This window comes from Botryllus schlosseri, chromosome 8, assembly GCF_051294905.1.
Source record: "Botryllus schlosseri isolate E-star chromosome 8, Bs_hap1, whole genome shotgun sequence".
In the NCBI taxonomy this organism is placed as follows: domain Eukaryota; kingdom Metazoa; phylum Chordata; class Ascidiacea; order Stolidobranchia; family Styelidae; genus Botryllus; species Botryllus schlosseri.
Genome location: NC_137243.1, coordinates 4873006 through 4896166, shown reverse-complemented (window position 1 = coordinate 4896166; position 23161 = coordinate 4873006). Strand labels below are relative to the sequence as shown.

The 23161-nt window shown below is 40.7% G+C and overlaps 2 protein-coding genes and 1 long non-coding RNA gene across 5 annotated transcripts in view; 1 reads left to right on the top strand and 2 right to left on the bottom strand.

The window, feature by feature from the left end:
* The first annotated feature begins 538 nt into the window (after window positions 1-538).
* Window positions 539-21787, top strand: LOC145443995 (double-strand break repair protein MRE11-like). Of its 3 annotated transcripts, none has more exons than XM_080321895.1 (17): window positions 539-1039; window positions 1381-1412; window positions 2636-2732; window positions 3550-3720; window positions 3786-3873; window positions 4784-4925; window positions 5174-5288; window positions 8340-8525; window positions 9864-10116; window positions 11073-11199; window positions 11956-12050; window positions 14890-15021; window positions 16787-16918; window positions 17062-17186; window positions 17803-17939; window positions 19851-20044; window positions 21537-21787. In XM_080321895.1, the coding sequence occupies exons 1-17, from the start codon at window positions 999-1001 to the stop codon at window positions 21579-21581; spliced, it is 2112 nt and encodes a 703-aa protein (XP_080178021.1). In that variant the 5' UTR covers window positions 539-998; the 3' UTR covers window positions 21582-21787. The 3 variants fall into 3 exon arrangements, with proteins under 3 accessions (XP_080178021.1, XP_080178024.1, XP_080178022.1); XM_080321898.1 differs by having other exon boundaries at window positions 540-1039; window positions 19851-20011; window positions 21540-21787; XM_080321896.1 differs by having other exon boundaries at window positions 543-1039; window positions 19851-20011.
* Window positions 13142-14408, bottom strand: LOC145443997 (uncharacterized). Its single transcript, XR_013916586.1, has 2 exons — window positions 13821-14408; window positions 13142-13778 (listed from the first exon to the last, which is right to left on the bottom strand). It is a non-coding gene; the product is annotated as an uncharacterized LOC145443997 (long non-coding RNA).
* The window catches only part of LOC145443994 (uncharacterized), a 28445-nt gene continuing 26990 nt past the window's right edge, over window positions 21707-23161 (bottom strand). Inside the window, exon 25 of the mRNA XM_080321894.1 lies at window positions 21707-22592. Coding sequence (XP_080178020.1) covers window positions 22375-22592 — 218 coding nt within the window. The 3' untranslated portion in view covers window positions 21707-22374. The remainder of the gene's footprint in view (window positions 22593-23161) is intronic.

The following is a 23161-nucleotide window of genomic DNA, read 5'->3' as shown; positions in this document are numbered from 1 at the left end:
TTCCGGTAATTTCCGAAGACTGTCGAATATCCGGCGGAATACTGTGCCACACATCAGGTCCGGCATATTTGCTAGAGCGATGATCTTTCCGGTCGATCACATGATAATTGGACTACGTGGACGCGCGTGTGTCGTACTTGTGCGCATTTGATTCCGAGGTAAAGAAGTCATTGAAATATTCGGGGCAATAACCGTAGTGGGATTGATTCATAAACTTGGCGATTTTTAGTTTCCGCATATATTTTATGTTTTGGACACCGAATCTCTTGAGCAGTGACTTGTTGACAGTTTATATCAAGCATTTCTTCTGAACCATGTCCAAATTCAAGTCTGATTCGGATGATAAAGGGAAATATTGTAAATTCGATGTCCAAGTTCACAATCGAGGTTACGAAACACTGCAAATATATATCCAAGTATGTTTATATTTTAAAATCCAAATCCATGCTCGACTGGCCTCAGTAGCCTGCTCGTCTTCAAGGTCACGTGTTTCGCGGGGAACTCCCTCTACAGCAAACAAACAAGTAATGGCGGGAGGATAATCCCGTAGTATGAAGACTAGAGAATGGAATAGTCAGTAAACTCTAAACTGTGCATCAGGTTATTTTATTTCGCAATCAATGAGATCAATAATGTTTAATACGACTAGATGAGATAGTTCGTTTTTATTTCGCCTCCACGTCGTCTATAACAATTGCTCGTGACTGAAGTTTGCGGAATTCGGGAATTGTGCCTCAAGCGTCATAATGGAGTTTGCGTAACTTACTAGCAGTATTCGTTGAGCTCGACTGTATGTCTGCCCACATGATACGAATTATGCCACATTTTACAGATCTACTTGTGCTCATATAGCAAGATATACCAAACCATACAAGGCGTTACCTATACGGTACCAACTACCTACCAAGATATAAACCAACCAAAGGAAGAGCTGTTACATATCTGTATCTTTCGTCATACCGGTCTGCGTTGTTCGGTTCAACATAACGGTAAAGATAATGAATGATTCTAACGAAGAAATTTCATCTGGAATATCGAAGTAAGTTAGAAACTGGTACCTTTAGTTACCAATTACTATATACATTCTGTTGAATGTTCATTGTTGTAACTTGGTAATATTATAGGCTTGTAGCTGGCGTCCCGAGCCGAATCCAAAATGATAAAATTGTTATCGATCAAAAGGAACATTGGCACTTTGTAATGCACATCGTATCATATATTGTCATGGATCATATACTGATATTATCTGGGGCATTATACATTTAATTCGCAGTTTTCACATTAAGTGCATGTGGCTGACTTACTCTTACTATACTGGTATAGCGTGTAACCAGGTGTGGTGAGTATATAAAGATGTTTGATTTGTTCATTTTTATTTAGGAATGAAGAGAACATACTGAGAGTTCTTGTAGGTATGATACGCACTATTTTTTATTCTGTATTATATGCTTTGATAGTACAAGATTGTGTGATGTGCATAGAGGTAGAATAACAGAATACTTGTCGCTGTGTTAATTATTACAGCTGACTTCTTTCAAGTTAGTCTAGTTCAAATTAGAATTTATTTTTTTACAGTATAATTACAGCTTCTACTTGAATCCTAAGTGCCATTACTAATAATTTGTCTAATTCTGTACAGTCAAGAGTATTACCTGTTAGATTTTGCCCACCGTGTCATTGGTCCTGCATGAGGTAGGGAGTAGGCAATCTAGACTTGTTTTGTAAAGCAGGGTTGTAGTAACCAAGTCACAACATCACGAGTCACAAGTCAGTTCTACTTTGATAGTTTTGACTCGGATTGAGTCGTGTTATTTTCAATTCACCACAGAGTCAAGGTTCGAGTCCAAGACTCAAGTCCGGGTCATTCTTTTCGAGCTCAATCCTGTACAGCCCTGTTTGGGGGAAATTGAATGTCTCGCATTCATAGTATAGTAATTATTACGGCAAGTTTTTGTTGCAGTTAAATCTGTGGAAAGTTGCATTTATTTCTGACAAAAGTTGCAGTAAAAAGTTGCATTTATTTTTTCACAAAAGTTGCACTAAAAGACCACATTTTGCTCGGTTGACTGAAAAAAAAAGGGTCGATTCTCAGTTCCACTCTCGAAATACAGTTTTCCATCCGCATTCTCTATTGATTGACTAAAAAAAAGGTCAACTTTCCGACTCAGCTCCCGAAATACCCGTAAGAGCGTTACTTCAGTGCTGATTTGCGGTATTTCAGTCTAATTTGGCCTGTTTATTTCACCAAAATCAAAAATACTTTCCTGAAAAATCAAAAAAGTTGCAAAAAGTTGCATGAAAAAAATGGACAAAAGTTGCAAAAACTTGCGCTAGTAATTATCCTCACTTTGCTCAGTTTCTGGCCCTATTTTTACAGACATCGGTAGCCTACTAATGGACGAAATACCAATAATGTGGTAGCTTACTATTCTTCGAAGTTACAATGAAATGCCTGTTTTGGCCATCCTAATCTTGATACACAGGTTGCCTCAAATCGAGTCGAGTCTTGGCTCATATTTTAGAATATGACTCGAGTCAAGTCGAATCACCAAAAAATCATGACTCGAATCGTAACAACCCTGTCGTAAAGTAGGCTACTCAAAACTTTTGGTGACCTAAAACTTAATTTTTGCAGCATCAGATATTCATCTCGGTTACAAAGAGAAGGACAGCGCTCAAGAAAAAGATTCGTTCAAAAGTTTTGAAGAGGTTTTTACTATTGCTAGGGACAGGTAGAATGAATTTGGAAAACACTGAACGTGTTTGATCAATCAACACATGTAGCAGACAATCTTTTCACTAAAACGCAATCAAAATTTTACTGCTGTATACAACTTCGCCTAGCTACTTAGTGACAATATTTTGCTGTTGTTCAAATGAAAACTTTTTTTTCAAATTTTACTGGATATTTGATGAAATTGTTAGGTTGAAGTAGAAAAATATAGTATTTACGGTGTGAAATTCTACATTTTGTTATGCTGCTCCAATAGCTTCGCTTCTACTGGTTGAAATTGAGCCGAATTTGTTTTCCATCAATTTATTAGACAACGTAACAATTTCATGGGCTGGTAAGAGAAAATTTGCTTTTCAATAAATCAGAAATTTGTACTCAAATCACTTCGCTTCCACAGCTGGAATTCAGCCAAATTTGACGTGCAGCATTTTTAGGACACCTAACAATTTTATCAGCTCAACAGTGAAATTTGGAAAAAATATGTTATTTTTGAACAGATTTTTCAGAATCGGTCCTGATACACAAGACTTGAATTAAGTAATATATGATCTCTCGAGTCGTATGACCTGGCTGAGTTATGCGCAATGACTCGGGTACAAGTCGAGTCAATACTCAGATTGATTCGAGTCATTTTCCATTTTTAAGCAATTGTCTCAAGTTAAGTCTAGTCGACGGAAAATTGGAACTCAGCTCGAGTCATTACAACTATGTCATTAACGATCCAATTTTTTTGCCGCATGCTATTATTTCAAGTCATTGTAAATTACAATGCCACAACTGGCTCATGGCTTTATCTCCGCATTTTACACCTCCAGGAATGCAGATTTCGTCCTACTCGGTGGCGACCTATTTCACGAGAACAAACCGTCCAGAAGGACCATGCACAGCTGCATGGAAACGATGAGAAAGTTTTGCTTGGGAAGTCGCCCCTGTCCGGTCGAAGTGCTGAGCGACCAGTCGATAAATTTCGGTCACACCTCCAGAACGTAATTTGATTTTGTCTCGCATTTCGTGTATCATCTGATGAACGATGTTGCGTCTTTGTTCTAAGGGTGTCGACTGTTAACTACGAAGACCCCAACATTAATATCTCAATGCCGGTGTTCTCTATTCATGGAAATCACGACGATCCTGCTGGCGTGAGTAATGTTTTAAGTTTGTGACCTTGTGTAACTTTACGACACCCTCTTTTATCAATCCAGACGTTCTTGTAAGTACCATTTTGTAATCAACATGAGGATTTTGTGTACCATGTACAGTGAGCCTTAGTAATCTCTTCGCCTCGACTATTGGAGATTTCATGCCGGTGATGTTATATTTGGTGATACAATTGTTGATATGCAATGTTCTTTCCAATTCTCTACTACTTGCTGACGATTACCCCTGACGAGTGTCAGCCGAAAATATTCGGGTTCATTTCAATGTGAATATATTATTCAATTTTGTAATCACTGATGACTCTGGACTGGAGTCCTGCATGAGACATTTGTGATGTCATGCACAAGACAAATTCCAATTCAAATCGTGATCAATGATCTGACAAGATGGCGTGATGGTGGAGCATCCGGCTTCTTGATCGGCAGTTTGTGGGTTCGATTCCTGGCCGGGTCAGACCAAAGACCTGATTAGTAACACTGGTAGCCATGACTTCCCCGCTTGGCGCTCAGCATTCACGGGATAGCATGGAGGAGTGGCGCAAGACTTGGATAGCCTTACAACGCTATATCTGCACCTTCCTTGTCCACTGTCCAGCGGCATATCCACATACACTCATATGGTATGCATATGCACAGATCCTGTTTATGTATATCATGAGTCGGTGTGTATGCCGCAAAAACATCAAGGACAAAAATATGCAACAATTCCTCCTATATCAAGTCATGAAACTCAAATTACATAAATTCAGTTCACACTTAACACAGCATTGATCATATGCAATTCTTGGAGAAATCTTCCATGACAGTTGCGTATTCAGACTTTTCGCATCCCAATAGTGTTGCCAACATGATTTAATGGCAATTCCATCAGCATTTATCAATGTTTTTTCAGGTGGGTTCATTGAGTGCCATCGATTTTCTTAGCGTTGCCGGGTATTTGAATCACTTCGGCCGAACCACGAGCCTGGAAAATATCGAAATCTCGCCTGTATTACTCAGAAAAGGAGCTTCGAAGATCGCGTTGTACGGCTTAGGTCAGACTTCATCGTAATTATGTTGAAGTGCGAATATTTGTATCGCCATTCGTTATTAATGAACAATTTTGTGTTAGTCATAAAGATCCACTGTAGTCCGGTCAGGTCAAAATAATGAATTGCTCACAAAGAAAAGTATTTTATACGTATTCTGTTTGTGGAATTATTGTTAAACATCCGATCCAAATTTACTCATTTATGATATCATGCCCTGCAAACTTGTCTCAAAAACGCAATCGCGTTCACAGGCTCGATACGAGACGAAAGGCTTCACCGGATGTTCTTGAAGAAGAGCGTCAAGTTTTTGCGACCAAAAGAAGACCAAAACGACTGGTTCAATATCATGGCCATCCATCAGAACAGGTGAACGCTGAACAGAGGTGGTCAGTAACAAAGTACTTATACTTTTCCGAAGCACTATATACTCGACTGGTTATGATTACATTAGGACAAGCGGTGTGAATCAGAGTTATATCAATTATGTTGATTCAGTTCAATTACAATTAGTCCCTTGAATGTTTCAATTACATTACAATAATTACTCCATGCTAAAAATATCAAATTACAATTACGACAGATTTCTGAATGTTTGACTATCTACAATACTTCATGGTAGCTGATCACATTGATTTGAGCAGAGCTGTTGTTAATGCTTTTTACTGGTACAATATGAAGCATATCGCTGGGAAGGAGGAGTTTGAAAAAATTACTTGATAGGTGGTTTGCTCTGATCTACCTTTGTCACGTTCGTGTTTTCCTGGTGTTTTTTTGGAGGTTTACATATTTAGGATAAAGATTGGGAGACCCTCTCTTCAAATGCGTGGTCAAATTTGATGAAGCCTTGGTTGAAAACTTGAATTTCATATTGCAATTGTTGCTGCAACCTGCAAGCCGCAGTAATGGTTAAAGATTTCAAATAAAAGATCTGGCGGTGGGGTTGGAAATGGTTCAGCGCAGTTTACAGAAGAGTTTATTTGCTATTCATGTTTGAAATACTTAGATTTAGACCAGGGGTCTCCAACACGCGGCCCGCGGGCCGCATGCGGCCCGCGAGGTCCTATTTTGCGGCCCGCGACCTGATTTGAAAAAAATTCAGAAAAACGCTTAGTAAATCATGTTGAAACGCTAAAATTGATTTCAGTTGAAACATAATGTTGTTGTTTTACAAAGTGAGCCATTCTATGTGCCCACTATCACTATTACTCACTAGTTGATACGGCTTCGGCATGGTAATATCATTCCATGGATGAAGAATTTGCTGGTACGAATGGGCATATTGCCTTGACGTGCAATGGCCCATCACTGCCAAGACAGAGACGCCTGCAAAACGACTTCGGGCGCTCCAAAAGACCATGCTTTACGAGGAGATAGTTGTCTAGCAAGTAGGCCTACCGTGTATAGCTAACCCCAATATTGATTCTTCAATCCATGGGTGGCCAATCTGCAGCAGTAGAAGGAAAATTATGCGGCTGTCGACACTTGTAATAACAACCCTAAGTTTTCGCAGATACCCCCTGCATCAGCTGTATCTGGGAATCTGATCACATTGGCCGAGAAAGGATAGATACTTTATAGTAATATGTGAAACTATACTAATATTTATTGACGAAATTCACTCATGAACATGAAAAATCTTACGCGCTTGGCGCGACTACAGATTGGTTATCTGTGGCTCTTTACAACATAACTACTAACGATTTGGTGCGTATAGTAAGCCGATATGTGCATATAGATTAGTTCGGAGTGTACCGGCAATGGACATGGACATGATAACGTGGGTATTTGGCCCCAGCTAGTTTATCACGACTAACCACCGGTATGCGGCCGCAGGCTACATGAGTACGCGAAATGCGGCCGTGAATTACAAAAATGTTGGCCACCCCTGTTTTAGCGGCTAAAGAGTGTTGTCATTGTCAGGTATCGTGTACAGCTCATAGTCCAAAATATACAGACATTGATGATCATGATACTTTTTGTTGTATTTGTGTTTGTTCAATAAAATATTAGTTCTTTTGTGGTGACTATAACCGTCCCCTATGTTAGAAAGCACAGCGTTGTAATAACGTAGAGTTATCAGACGTGGTTGTTGAACTGCGTTGCCTACTTTTATATCGATATTGATGTCATGCGGCCCGCGGCCTCCAGGAATTTGGAAAAGTGGCCCGCGACCTATTTTGAGTTGGCGACCCCTGATTTAGACTAATTGTAGTTTACCAAGTTTTCTGTTGCTACAGAGGTATGTGAAACAGTTTAGCATGGCTGAATTATCTAGTCAACAAGGCACACATAGCACACCTGTGTAAATAGGCTTGATTATTTTATGTTGTACTTGTCAGGTCTCAATAACAATGTACTGTGATTAAGATTGTAATTAGACAGAAATTATATCAAATTACAATTGCATGAAAAATGTAATAAATTACAATTTACATTCATCTCAATTACAAATTACGATTTATCCAACTCTGGTATGGATGATGTGGAAAGTTCAGAGTATATTCCGAGTTCTGCATCACAGTAAAGGTTATTTGGTATATTTTGACCATGTGATGATGTGTGACAATGCCGTAGTTGATCGGGACGTCACAGATATCAGTTCCACCAACAAGCATAGCTTTGCAGTAGATGTTACGCATACTGGATATAACCGATTGAAATTCGGAGCTTTCCACAATGGAAGGGTGTATCAAACGTTAATAGAACTACTCGTTGGTAAATTAACTCTTAGTGGCACCGTTTTCAGTTTTTAAGCGTAGTTTTCTCCACCTAAAACGCTCACGTTTTTACATCGCAACTTCTATTTCTCTTGAGCAGAAATTTGCGACAATATTTCTGCTTTTACTTGAGTAGAATGAGGACTGTCTTGACTGCCTCCGTGTTATGATAGCGGTACTAGGTTAAGCGTAGCGCTACATACCAGGACTGTAATGACTCGAGTCACACGGCTCAAGACTCAGGCGGCCAAGAACGACATTTTATTGTAATTTCGAAGAATAGTTAAGTAACCAAACTATTGGGATTTTGTCTATTGGTACTGGTACTTGAAAATGCGATCAGAAACTGCTAAAAGCGAGGAAAATTAGTATATTATAAATGCGAACCATTCGATAACATCAAACAGAGTTATAAAAAGTGGGTTTACCAAGACTTTAACTGGAAACTGAGCTGTCAACACTATTACTTGAACTCGGACTCGAGTCGTAATACCATGACTCGGACTCGACCTTCTGCTCGACTTGACTCGAGTCAAAACTGTGAAAGTGAGATTGACTTGCGACGTGTAGCCTTGTGACTTAGTTATAACCCTGCTATATACGAAGTGTTTCTTGGTGAAATTATTGACCTACATCTAATTGAATCAAGCAAAGGCATCCCTTTTTAGTACGTTGTAGTATTTTCTTTGTCCTGACTCAGGGTGAAGCATGGCCCGACGAATTACATCCCGGAAACCTTCCTGGACGGCTTTCTGGATCTCGTCATTTGGGGGCACGAACATGAATGCGTCGGACATTTGGAATGGAATAACGCACAGAATTTTTTCGTTATGCAACCCGGCAGCACGGTGGCCACATCGCTGTCGCATGGCGAGAGTAAGAAAAAGTATGTTGGTTATTGTTTTGCGTTGTAGGCTATGTCTTTTGTTTGGTCTTCTTCACATGGTAATGTTGCTCTCTATTTTTGTTTCATATTGAGCTGTCTCTGCGTGGTCAGTGGTCAAACTAGCGTGATATAATGATTTACAATTGAATAGGATATTCATATTGAAATGAACCCGAATCATTTCGGCTGACACTCGTCAGGGGTAATCGTCAGCAACTAGTAGAGAATTGGAAAGAACATTGTATATCAACAATCGTATCACAAAATATGGCGTCACCAGCATGAAATTTCGAAAGAGAGAGCGTTCAATGTACTACTTTTAGGTGGTACACAGACTCCTTTTGTTGACAGAGTTTTGGTTGGTGTCTTTCAATAAAAGTCGACTCCAAGTCACACAAATGGACAAATCGGATTATCCAACAGCTGTTTGCCGATGGCAGAAATAATGGCCTTTGATCGCTCATCATCGAGCTTGATTGTTGATATACAATGTTCTTTCCAATTCTCTACTAGTTGCTGACGATGACCCCTGACGAGTGTCAGCCGAAAATATTCGGGTTCATTTCAATATGAATATACCATTCAATTGTATATTGAAGTTCTGTACCTCCAAGAAGCTCTTCATATAATGATTTAGTGAAATTTTGTTAAAGTAACATTGTAAAAGTTGAAAATATGTGGTTTAACATCTCTTGCCCGCATAATAATGTTCCAAAATGCAAATTCAACGGCACTGTCCTCTAAATTATAAGCTGGAAGTGTTAAAGCTATTGGCGGTAACTGTTTTCCTCAGAACCGTATTTGAACACTAAACAGAAGATAAAAGAGTGGTTTTGGCGTACTTCATCGATGCATGCGAAATTTCTAGACAATTAAAACTGGCCACTAACTAAAATTCGATAGTATATTCATATTGAAATGATTCTGTCCTGAATATTTTCGGCTGACACTCGTTAGGGGCAATCGTCAGTAACTAGTAGAGAATTGGAGAGAACATTGTATATCAACAATCGTATCACCAAATATGGTTTCACCAGCATGAAATTTCGAATAATCAGGGTGTAGAGATCACTTAAGCTCAATCTACTATCTTTCGATGGCACACAAACTCCTTTTGTTAACACAAGCTAGGTTGGCGTATTTTGATTAAAATCGACTCCAAGGCACACAAATGAAAGTGTGAACAGCCTTTTCCCGACGACACGATATCTGTCGTCTCGACCGATACCTTATTTGAAATATAATCAGTCAGGTGCTCGATTTTGGCCAGCCTAGTTATGTCTTCCTGTTGATCTTTTGCACATTTTTGACGCGAACTCTCTTTCCGTTAACGTCCAGACAAGTCGTGATGCTCGAGATATGCGGACGCGACTTGAAACACGAATACATCGAGTTGAAAACAGTGCGACAAATGTACGTCGAAGACATCTCGTTAAAGGACGTGTCGTGTATACCGTCTCCGTCCGCACCCACGATAGAGGAGGATATCCAAGCCTATTGCAGGGAGAGGGTGGAGATGTTGCTGGAAACAGCGGAGTCCGCACGGTCCGGGCATCCTAAGCAACCGAAGGAACCGCTGATTAGATTGCGGGTTGGTTGTTTTAAATTTGAACTTGATAAACTTGTCTGGATGTGGTCAGTTTGAAAATCATAATTGTGGTAGTGGTTGAAGTTTTTGAGGTTGTAATTTCGAATAATAATAAAGTTATCACACTATTAATATTCAATATTGATTGAAAATGCTACCAGAAACTATTAAAATGAGGAGAATTAGTATAATATGAATGCGAAGTATTCGATATCACCGAGCAGAGTTGTAGAAAGTGGGTTTCACATGACATTAACTCGGAACTGAACGGTCAAAACAATGACTTGGACTCGGACTCGAGTCAAAACAGTATGACTCGCAATCTCCACTCCGTGACTTGGAGTCGGACTTGACTCGGTGGTGAATTGAAAATGACTCGAGTCAAAACAATAAAAGTGAGATTGACTTGTGACTCGGAATCTTGTGACTTGGTTACAACCCTGATTATTGGTTGTAGAAGCCGCAAATCAAGGTCCACATCTATCTGTCACATCTAGGCTACATGAGAGATGTATCAGCATCAGAGGTGGTCAGTAATGAAGTCTGCTTTTTTCGGATTGCTCAAGTTGGTTTGGGCCACTAGCATTACGTGGTTGTTTTCAGAATTCTCCCACTTCTACGTTGTTGTTTTTTTAAACAAAACTACTTGCACTTTGAATCGCTGAGTAGAATTTTCGTAACTGGGCGAAATAGCATTGGTATCACGATCACTGAATATATTATTTGAAGATAATTTCACGTATTTAGTTTTAAGTTCGAATGTAGCCATCTCTAAGTAACTGCTGAAAGCATGCGGCAGATCTACATTTTGAAACTAGTTGAGTACTTTCAAATTTCCATATTCTACTGTCACTTGTTTCTACTTTTAATTGAGTAAAAATTGATGACGTTACTTCTGTTCGAGTGGATTTTTGATCCACATCCAATCTCGTGCCTTATCAATCGTATTCTTCATTTAGATCGATCATTCCGGAGGTTACCCGGTGTTTAGCGGCTGTCGCTTCGGGGCCTTTTTTGTCGGACGGGTAGCAAATCCAGACTCCATCATACATTTCTTGAAGAAGCCCGCCGTGCGAACAAAAACTGGTTGGTTTTTGTATTCTTGTAAGATTTTAAAAGGTTCTTGGAGACAGAACTTTAATATACACTTGATTAGTATATTCGTAGTCTCTCGTATTTGAGTGTCAGCCGAAAATATTCGGGTTTATTTCAATATGAATGCACCACTCAATTGTATACTGAAGTTCTGTATCTCCAAGCTGGCTTGTAACCAAGTCACAAGGTTCCGAGTCACAAGTCAATCTCACTTTTATAGTTTTGACTCGAGTCAAGTCGAGTCATTCTCAATTCAGCACCGAGCCAGGTCCAAGTCCAATTTAGTGGGTAGGGGGTCGAGTCCAAGTCGTAATGTTCACTGTTACGTTTTGAGCTCAATCTGGTTCAACTCACATTTTCAACTATGCTTGAGTGATATAGAATGGCTCGCATTCATAATATAGTAATTTTACTCAGTTTTAACAGTTTCTGGGCCCATTTTGCAAGTATCGGGACTGATAGACGAAATACCAATAATGATGTGCTAACTTTACTATTCTTCGAAGTTACGATCAAATGTCTGTCATGGCCGTACTAGTCTCGAGTCATATGGCTTGGTTCGATTCATGCACAATGACTCGAGTACAATTTAAGTCAATACATAAAATGACTCAAGTCACCAAAAAATCGTGACCCGAGTCGCTACAACCCTGTCTCCAAGAACCTCTTCTAACAGTGACATACGTTTCGTGGTCTGGGTATTTGTTAGAATCAAGGCTTGGGTTCTTACCCCAGATTGACGTTTAGATAAAGGCAATATGGACGGTATCGATGACTTAATCGTGCCCGAGGTTGTGGAAAAAATCAAAGTGGAAGATTTTGTACAAGACTATCTCACCAAAGTAAGTTTGTGTTGGTTTATTTGCTGGGAACTTGACCGTTACCTTCGTGGCTTTGGTCACGTTACTGGAATATTGATACTAGTAATCGAATGAGTTGGCCTGTAACGAAATCCTTCTACTAGAGTTCTGGAATATGTTTTCCTAATCATACTATGTACTCAAGTCGCTATGATTTTCTCGACTTATTCTAATTATAATGCTTTATAGTTTCCATTTTTTACCTAAACCGCGGTTATGTTTTTGACTAGTTATACTCAACAGAATGGGCAGAATGACTTGCTTTTCCGATTTGGGAGTAGTAGCAATTACGGAAGACATTGCCATGACATGACAACTGAGCGAAATAGCCATGTTATCATGGTAACTGATTATTTTTTCGAAAATTGCACCGATTTGTGGTATCATCAGTAGGGCGACTAAAAAAACGGAAGATTTTAACCTAAAAAATCAAAATTTTGACATTTTTTGACCTTGAAAAACTTAATTTTGACAAAAGTTTGACCTCGTGTATGCAAATTAGCTGTTTTTGCATATAAAGTTAGAATTGTACTACTTATCTTCATTTCTGGTTGGAACTGTCTGTCCTTACGAAGTAGTTTGGCCTCAAAAAACTTTTTTGACTTGAAAACTCGGAAAGTTTTACAAGAAAAAACTTCATTTTAACAAAATCTGAACCTACCAAAAATTCCAGTAGTTACATGATGCATTATGGTAGAAATAATTAAAATTTGTTGCAATTCAACGAAAGATACTTTCCTACATTCTCGGGTAGAAAGTGTTTGTCCTTACCAAGTGGATTGCCAATAATATAGAAAGAACGTTCTGCAGCAGCAGCTGTTGGCTGGCAACACTGAAGCTGTGCATGTGCATACACTGCTGGTGACAAACCGTGTTGCTTCATTTTGAAAATTTCGTCTACATCACAATTTTTTATCTTGCGCTTCTTGATGTAAGAACCAATGCCCACGCAGCCTTGCTTCAGTTAGGATTAGAGCCCGACCGATATTGGATTTTTGAGCCGATGCCGATAAAACCGATATCCAGTACCTTCACCGATAACCCCGATATATTCAGCCGATATTCAAAAGATATGGAATCTATCTCAAGGCGCATATTTAACACATCAAGAGTATTTAATTGAACATGTTTACAGCCATTGCTATACTTAACATGAAATGAATGATCTGGGGGGCAATAAAAATATATCAGTAGCACCAGTCTGGCAGTTGCGGATTACAGCTCACGAAACATAACTTCTCGGCGTTTTCTCCAGGGAGTGAACTTATGTGGTATTCATGAATGATGTAGGGTATACAGTACTAAACACAGTGAACAGTCTTTCACTTGGTACCGTAGTTGGTATCACAGCAAGAACTGGGAATCTTTGTTTATTTTGGTTCCACGACTGCGGGGGATATTTCTTCATTGGTTCCACCAAATATTGATATTCTTCTGGCAGTGCACCTGGAGCCTTCAGAACATCATTAACAGCTGAAGAGAATGTTTAAAACCACTCAAATTGTTCACGTCCGCTCCACCCATCCCCTTGACTATGACCAGCATTTCAACAATCAGTTGATCAATCTTTTACACACTGTCAGAATTGGCCCATGTCATTATGGAATCAAAAACATTCGTATGAATTGTTGGCTCTACTCCCTTTTTGCTTGATTTTCTTGCACTCTATGCCCGCATATTCCTTATCATGGATGCCCCTCAGTCAGATGACTCCATACATTACTGCTATTTTTCGCTTTGTTGGTGCCGTACCGAGCCTTGGCTTGTGAGCTTCCTACACAGACACCAACAGCACTATCTACAGGTAAATGTTTACACGCGACCCTTTTCTCTGTCATCACGACGGTCAGTCCAGCTTGAATGAAGTTTTCATTTCTCAAATGAATCGATTGAAATCTTCTACATACAACTTTCCATTCACTCGATGTCTGCTCTCTGTCTCTGGTGTTCGATCACCGAAGGGGGATTCCCACTAAAGTCACTGGAGCATAACGTGGAAAGTATATTTTTCACATAGGGCGTCTGTGCATTGCAGCTTGGCCATTTATCTTTATAATTTACTGACATTCAGTGGAGACTTCGCGTCTTCTCTGACTCCCTACGACCATGTTGTGACGTCACGAAAATGGCCGATATTTTTTTACCTCCAATGGCCGATACCGATATTTCTTTCCAAGTGTGATATCGACTCGATATTATCGGCGAGCCGATAATCGGTCGGGCTCTAGTTAGGATATTGCGGTATGTTGAGCGTAACACCTATTTGTTTCCTTTGACTGTTTATGATTCACAATGACCAGGCAATAGGCCGTGCATGCAACGATAAGCCTAGAAAGTAAGCTACAATCTGTAAAATGTCAAATGATAAGCTCACCGACACTGCTAACATCTACAAAAAAACGAGATTCGCGTTACAAAAAATATTGGACTTTTTAAACAATTTTGACATGTCAAAAAAAATCATCCTAATCATCAGTCATTTTCTGTTAAAAGACTCGCGTAGGTACAGAACTTCAACATACAACTGCATAATATATTTATATTTAAATCAACCTGACACTCGTCAGGGGCATTCGTCAGCAACTATTACGCAATTAAAGAGAACATTGTACTATCGTCTCGAAGACCATGCAATTTTGAAAGTAGCCTCCTTTGCATGGACTACTAATGTGTGTGAGGTCTCTGCCAAATCTACTTTACAAAACTACCTACTTGAGTACTTTTCAGATCTTTTGTACTTCCACTCGAAGTAATTTGGGCATGTCTTTTAAAATGACTATCGACCACTTCTGTTTGTGGATTTCCCCCGTTTTGCGTTTAGGAGGGTAATTTATCGGTGCTTTCGGCGCGCGGCATGACGATGGCCGTGCATGAATTTGTGGAAAAGCAGGAGAAAGACGCCGTCTACGCTCTGAGTCTTCATCAAATCGAAAAGACCTTGGAACATATCAAAGTGAGGGGTACATTTTAGAAGTTGCAATTTTCTTTTTTCATTTTTTTTAAATATGGAAATGACTCTACTCGAGTCAATCTGCTTATTGACTCGACTTGTACTCGAGTCAATGCGCACATGACTCGAGACTCGGACTGCCAAAGCCGACATTTCATTGTAATTTCGGAGATTAGTAAAGTTATCACACTATTGGTAATTCGTCTATTGTTACTGGTACTTAAAAATGTGACCAGAAACTGCTAAAGTGAGGAAAATTAGCGTATTATAAATGCAAACCGTTCGATATCACCAAACAAAGTTATAGAAAGTGGGTTTAACATGACTTTAACTGGAAACGGAGCAGTCGACACCATGACTTGGACTTGGACACGAGTCGTTGTACCATGACTCGGGCGCGACCCTCTGCTCGCTGACTTGGACTCGGTGGTGAATTGAAAGTGACTCGTCTTGACTCGAGTCAAAACTATAAAAGTGAGATTGACTTGTGACTTGGTTACAACCCTGCCTCACATTCATAACATACTCATATCTCACTCCAAACATGTTTATTCAAACAGATGAAAGATAGTTTCTGGGCCTGTTTTTCAAGTGTCGGTCCTAATAAACGAGACTTAATTCAAGTAATATAAGATGTCTCTAGTACATGTCAATACACAAACTGACCCAAGCCGAGTGATGGCTTGAGTTGTTACAACCCTGCTGCAAATGCTTTTCAGGTAAGTATGTTTCGTGGAGGATTCGGTCCAAACTTCCAGGTTTTTATTACCAAATTCCAGGCGGCTCGGGGACAAATTATTATTCGTCACAGATTTCAAATATTTTTGCTTGTTAGATATAACATAGAAAGTAAACCACTTCCACGAACTATTACCCGTGAGTAAACTAGTTCTTCTTAACCTGCACAAGCCTGGTGAACCCTTACGTGTTGCGTACATATGCCAGCGCCAAATTTTCGCCTGGACATAAAAACAAAAATCCACCACAACACGCATCTAATACATAACAGTAGCGTACTGGTGCATAAAGGTACTGTGCATCAACAACAGTATTAAAAGAACAAAACCATTGAACATGAAACATGAGTCGGTTGTGTGTGTTGACAGCGAACCCTGGTCAAGAGCCATTGGGGTAGACGTCAGGGTTGTAAACAAGTCACAAGGCTCCGAGTCAATCTCACTTTTGAAGTTTTGACTCGAGTCAAGTCTAGATATTTTCAATTCACTACCGAGTCAAGTCCGAGTCCAAATCAGCGAGCAGAGAGTCGAGTCCGAGTCATGGTGTTTTGACTCGAGTCCAAGTCATTGTGTTGACTGCTGAGTTTCCAGTTAAAGTCTTGTTAAACCCGCATTTTATAACTCGGTTTGGTGATATCGAATGATTCACTTTTATAATATACTAATTTTCCTCACTTTTAGCAGTTTCTGGTCGCATTTTCCAGTACCAATGAACGAAATCCTAATAGAGTGGTTACTTTATTATTCTTCGAAATTACAATGGAATGTCAGTCTTGGCCGTCTGGGTCTCGAGTCATATGACTTGGTCCGAGTCATGCGCAATGACTCGAGTCCAAGTCGAGTCAATACACAGATTGACTCGAATCGATTCATTTCCATATTTTGAGAAAATGACTCGAGTCAAGTCGAGTCATCAGAAAATCTTGACTCGAGTCGAGTCATTACAACTCTGGTAGACATTTTTGGGTCGCAAACACTAACCGTGCAATTTCGAGGCACTTGTGGGTTGAGTGGCGTGCTGTCCCTTTCAGACTTGCCCTGAAGCGTTAGAAGACGACACAATATCGCAGGAAATCGACAAGTTCAAGGAGCAGAGAAAAGCGATAAAAGCCGCAAACGCCCCCGATACGGCGGAAGACTCCGATGATGAAGAATCTGTAGGGGTAAAGAATGCCTTCTCTTAAAAGGGCAATCGGGATGAACAATTGTTTTTGTTGATATTGTACGGTGTAAAATGACTTCTGAAGCTCAATTCGGATGAGTACATTTTGCGGATTATTTTTAAACAACGCAATCGCCGTTTCAGGCGATACTCAGTCGTATTCGGCAAGAGCGAAGCGTTCTCGGGATTCAACGTACCGCCGACGATTCAGACGAGAACTCTGCCAAAATATCGGACACTGAACAAGAGGCGTCTGCGCCTAAAAAGAGGTTTGAGCCAGCACTAAGTGGGTTTGTCTACTCGAGCGTGGGTGTTATTAGAGAACATTCACTATAGGTGCCGGACTATTACGTGAAAACATGGCAGGATTGACAAATAAGATATGCAAATTCCAAATATATCACTTGGTCGCCTGTATATGGTAGGGTTACCATACGTCCTCTTTCAAGAGGATTTGTCCTCTTTTTTGACTTTTTTGAAAGTGTCCTCGGAGGACGCCCAAATGTCCTCTTTTTCGGGATTTTGTCCTCTTTTTTGAGAACTTTGTTTAAATATAGGGTAAAATTTGAGTGAGATACAGTAAATCAGCACTGAAGTAACGCTTCGGCTGCTATTTCTGGAGCTGAACGGAAAGTTGACCTTATTTTTAGTCAACCGACCACAAAGCGGGAAAAATTTATCACTTTTTCAGGATTTTCCTCCGATACTGCAAGTGTGAAAATTTAGAAAAAGCATCCTCTTTTCAGATTACCAAAATATGGTAACCCTAGTGTATGGTGACAATATTGTGACACTATCCCTACTCTATCCTCAACGCAAGCTAACCTGTAGTTGGATCACGAGGGTGAATGAAGTCTTCGTCTTTAACGACCGATATTTCGTTAGGGGTACCCGTGGGGGTAGAGGGAGTCGCGGGGCTGCAAGAGGAAGGGGTCGCGGCAGGGGCTCGAGAGGAGGAAAAGCTTCAAAAGCGGCGATACCTGTCGAAAAAACTCCGGCGAAACGAGCGAATATCATGGACAGTGAGTGGAGGTTTCGGATGTAGAAATACAAAACCTTATTATCACGATTTAGAAGGGCGGTAATGACTCTAGTCATGTTCTTGAAATATGGAATATGACTTGACCTGACTTGAATCTGTTTGTGTATTTACTCGACTTGTACGAAGTCATGTGTCTCGAGATTCGGACGGCCAAAACAGGCATTTCAGCTTGGAGAATAGTAAAGTTACCACATAATTCTTATCTCGTCTATCAGTACTGGTACTTAAAAATATAGTCGAAACCGTAAAAGTGAGATTTACTTGTGACTCCGGACCTTGTGACTTGATTACAACCCTGCGATTTAGGATCGTCGCGTTGATTGTATTGGCGTGATTATTCTTTTTGTCCAAGGTTGGCCATGATTTTTTTAAATATTTGTGGTATTTTGGCATAATGTGATCACTCGCTCATTTTACAACATGACGACGTTGTTAAGATTTCATAGCCATTTTCGCCAGGCTTTTGTAAGACTTCACTGTTCCTCGGAACAATGTTTCACCGGATCAAGATTGGTGAATTTAGCCGTACTTTTTCCAGGCACTCCAGGAGAGTTCACTGTGGCTGAGTAGCTATCGCAGTGGTCCGTGACCTTTGCAAAACAGCGGAACACTTGGGCTAGTCTACAAGCATTTACGGAACCCCAAATTTTTGAAGAGTCACAACACATATCCAACTGCACATCTAATACATTATTCTAGATTTCTGGTGCCCACAGAATCCCTAGTGTTCCCTGGAACACCGGTTGAGTACCGTACGGCTGAGCTATTGATTGACGTGCCGGGGTATCCGTTCGGACAGGAGCGTGAAACTCAACTTGGGTCGCGGGCCGGATTCAAACATTTCGATCGCATGCGGGCCTGCCCAGTTGAATAATTCCAAAATCTTACCTCCAAATACAAACCCACTAGAATGCTTTATTATCCAGCTTATGCACAATAGTTCTGCGATGATATGGGATCTGTTCTAGTAACGCCTTCATTTGTAAATGACGGGGTTGGGATAAATACAATGGTTGACCAATTGAATAGCCCACAGTTGAGGGTTGTAACCAAGTCACAAGGCTCCGAGTGACAAGTCAATCTCACTTTTATAGATCTGACTAGAGTCAAGCCGAGTCATTTTCAATCCGCCACCGTGTCAATTCCGAGTCCAAGTCAGCGAGCAAAGGTTCGAGTCTGAGTCATGGTATTATGACTCGAGTCTGAGTCCAAGTCATTGTGTTGACTGCTCAGTGCTCAGTTTCCAGTTTAAGTCTTGTTAAACCCACTTTGTACATCTCTGTTTGGTGATATCGAATGGTTCGCATTTGTAATATACTTATCTGAGGGAAAACTCAACACTGACACCAAGTGGTTGCAATGTGGCCTAAGAAAATATTCGACCTATGCTGTCTTGAAGGATTATTTACGTGACAAATACGCCGACAAGATAGCGTAATGGTGAAGCGTCCGGCTTCTTGATCAGTAGGTCGTGGGTTCGATCCCCGGCCGGGTCAGACCAAAGACCTGATTAGTAGCACTGGTATCCGTGACTTCCCTGCTTGGCGCTCATGCATTACTGGGATAGCATGGAGGGGTGGTGCATGACTTGGAAAGCCGTAAAGGCTATATCTGCACTTCCTTGTCCAGCGGCATATGCGCATCATGCACTCATGGTATGCATATGCGCAGATCGTGTGTATGTGTATCATGAGTCGGTGTATATGCCGCAAAAAAACATCAAGGACAAAAATAAACTACGTCCTTTCCTTCCTTACTAAATATCTGAACTTTTGTTAGAAATCTACTGGATAATACAAAGACTTCTCAATTGACTCTGGGCCGTATGTTTGACCCCGCTGTGTTAGCAGAAGATATTATGTTAGTCGCCAATGCCAATGTCTCACCGCAGGTTTACGTGCGGCGTCTCAGAGAACGCATTCGCAAGCCGGCTCCGGACCGTTGATGGAAATCAGCGATTCTGACGAAAACAGTTTTGCTGGGGAAGAGACGCTCTCTCGTCAGAAAACAAAGTCGTCCAAGCGCTCTAGAGGAGTGCATTATGATTCCGATGTGAGACGGTTTTTCTACGATATATATCAACTGGTATACGTCAATCAATATCTTACATACGTGTAGCCAGATTTGGTCAAAGTAGTTGTTGATGATACTCAAGTACAAGAGATGGTCAGTAACAAACACGTCTGTGTTTTAATGTACTCAAATAAGTTTATTGCTACTTGCTTGAGTGGAAATTTTTAAGCTACTTTCACTTCTACAATTGTATGCTCATATTGAAACGAGCCCGAATATTTTCGGCTCACACTCGCCCTGATGATTCGAAATATCATTCCGATGACGGTGTAACGATTGTTATATACGATGTTCTTTCCAATTCTTTACTAGTTGGCGACGATTACCCCTGACAAGTGTCTACCGAAAATATTTGGGTTTACTTCAATATCAATATACTTCTCAATTGTATATTGAAGTTCTGAACCTCCAAGAAGCAGTTTTACTTCTACTTGAACTGTTTGTGGGCAAAAGTGCGGTAAAGTAGAATGTGTCTTTGAGATAAGTTGCATCGTTTTATGAGTTAACTTGTCATAAAAACCCTGTGATATAGCCCAGTATCGTGGTCACCAAATATATTTTCGAACGTTCCACCTATTTTACGTTGTCATTAGTCATTTGGCTTGCTCGGAGTAGTTTTCATACCTCTCATTTTCTACTTGTAGTTAAGTAGAAATTGATGGCATTACATCTGCTACTACAAAAGTAGCAATACTTGCTACTTTGACCACCTCGGAGTACAAGTAAAAAAAATTTATTTTGTCTTTATTATCATATCATTCGGGTGAGTCAATACTTCACGGAAAAGGCATGTGCAACATGTTTTTACGACCAATAAAAGTATCGAGGCTTTGAGGCAATGCATCTAAACTATATCCTTTTTCGATAAAACAACACTCAGTGTGAAGAGAGTCGAATTTTGGTTCTCAAAAATATTTAATCTCACTACCCGACTCGAAATGCGTCCAATGCAAACCGGCGATCCTATCTATCTCGAACCTTTATTCTACTTCAAATCAGCCTCATTTTTGGCGTGCTGAATCTTTCGTACACGTTCACGCGCTGCCGATTCCTCTGTTGACTAGGGTTACCAATCGTAGCTTATTTTGAGTGCCGGAAAAAGGGGAAACTTTTTACAAATCACTTGAAAGATCGGACGAGAATACTGTGGTGTTGTCCAAAAAAGGTCAGTTTTCCCGATCTACTCCTGTAAAAACTGCTCCAAGGTCATTTTTTAATCTTCCTTGACGTCGAAATCGAGATTTCGCGTCATTTATGATGTTTCTAAGTTCCGCCTGTGCAATAGCCTGGCCGTGAAAGCTATTAAGGGGGACAAATTGCCGAAAATAAGGACATTTTCGATTTCTTGAATTAGGACATATGGTAACCCTACTGCTAACACTTTCTCTCGACAGAATTTGCTTTAGAAAATTGTCGTCTCGCAAGCTTTTGAGACTGGAGCAGGAGCAGAGGAGTCTCCGTACGAGTATTGTATTTTTTCTGACACCGCCCCTACATTTTATAGCAGGATAATCCATTCGATCACGGTATGACGAAAAGGAAACGATGACGCTACGGAATAAACTTCCGCGTCTTTCACAATCAACTGCCGCCCGTGGCTATCCTCAGCTTACTTGCCTCGGCCTAACGGAAATCACGGACTCTCTCGAACCGTTTTCAACGAAGGCAACGTGCTTTATGTACAGAGCGTTTATTTTCTTGTTACATTTTCCGTATTGTTGCGAACACGTTTTTCGTATCCGCCTGTCATATGTAGACTTGGTGTCTAGCGTGCATATTTGGTATGCTTACTGGAGGGGGATGTTGCAAAGCGAGCTACAGATTATCTTGAACGTAAACTTTAGAATATATAGTAATGTAGGCTACTTTGTAAGTGCAAGTGAAACCAACTGTAGTGTTCTATACATCAATGCTCTTCAGCCGGTTGTGCCGCTTCTATGGTGTATAGAGGGTTGTGTCAGATAGCGCAACTAGGACGCAATGCGACTGATGATGTCCTCTTTTAGTCATTGCAACGCTAGTGAGGACGTGATATTTCACTGCGAACGAAAATCGGGCAGGCTATTTCGACGATTTTCACCATAGAGTGTGGTGAAAATCATGTAGACGGCACTTCCAAACTGCAATTCGAGCTTTAAAACCCTCTCAATGGGTGGAAATAAGTCGAATGTATCGATGTGGTGCGATGTATTTGACTCAATTCTACAACCATGGACTTACAGTGTAGGACAAGGTGAGAATGTTGACCTTTGTTTCAGTTACGAGCACTGCGGGGTAAAACGTTGAAGGTTGTATGATTCTGAAAACGGCTGAAGAGCATTGCTATACATGATATTGCGATTTCAGGCTTCGAATTCGCGTTCGTTGTCGTCAAACTCTGGCAAAAGAAGCTTTCCCCCGCCGTCGTTTTCGTCAGCCGCGTGCCTGTTCTCGTAAACGGGCGGCGGCGCATCGTCTGCAGTCGATATGAGCGGTTCTGCCGCCGCTGCTGCTTCAGTCGGAATGAGTCCGGTCGAGGCGTGCGCAAGTCTTTTCTTCAAGGAAGCTCGCAAACGTGCACCTGTGTAAAGGAGGGAATGCGCGGTCCGTTAACGCGAAATGCTCTTTCTCTTCTTTTTTCACTCTCGAAACGTTTGCGACGAGTGAGAATAGGGTCGAGGAAAATAAGGAGCGGAAAGAGAAAGGGTGTGACCACGACCAGTCGCCAAAAGAAGCGGTCAGTATCAGTTTATTATTAATTTTATCATTTCAAACACCACAAGACTGCAATACAATTAAAAGATAGGAAGGTGCCGAAAACGACTTTGAAATCAGACACCCACGTGGGCCTGGGCGATGTAAAAGAGAGGCATGCGCACCGGATGGAAGGAAATAACGGATGACATAAAACGATAGGTGATGAAAATGAATGACGATAGGCGAGGTTATTATGTGAGATCGACGACTGCCGGCCGACTTGTATTCGATGAGAATGACTTTAGGGACTTGAAAGATTGTACGGGTACGCGTCTTGTTGACGTGAGGAGTTTGGCGGCCTAGGTCCATCACAGACTTAGCCACTGTCGCGCGACCAGAAAGGTTGCGAGACTCCGGACGAGTTGCAATGCGTGTGTTGACTGTATTGTCCAT

What these genes read in the sequence shown, in the direction of transcription:
- LOC145443995 (XM_080321895.1), top strand. Translation starts at nt 999, where the DNA reads ATGAATGATTCTAACGAAGAAATTTCATCTGGAATATCGAA. An exon ending in ATGGCCATCCATCAGAACAG is followed by an intron (nt 5,289 to 8,339) that starts GTGAACGCTGAA and finishes GTCCTGACTCAG; the next exon opens with GGTGAAGCATGGCCCGACGA. An exon ending in AACCGCTGATTAGATTGCGG is followed by an intron (nt 10,117 to 11,072) that starts GTTGGTTGTTTT and finishes TTCTTCATTTAG; the next exon opens with ATCGATCATTCCGGAGGTTA.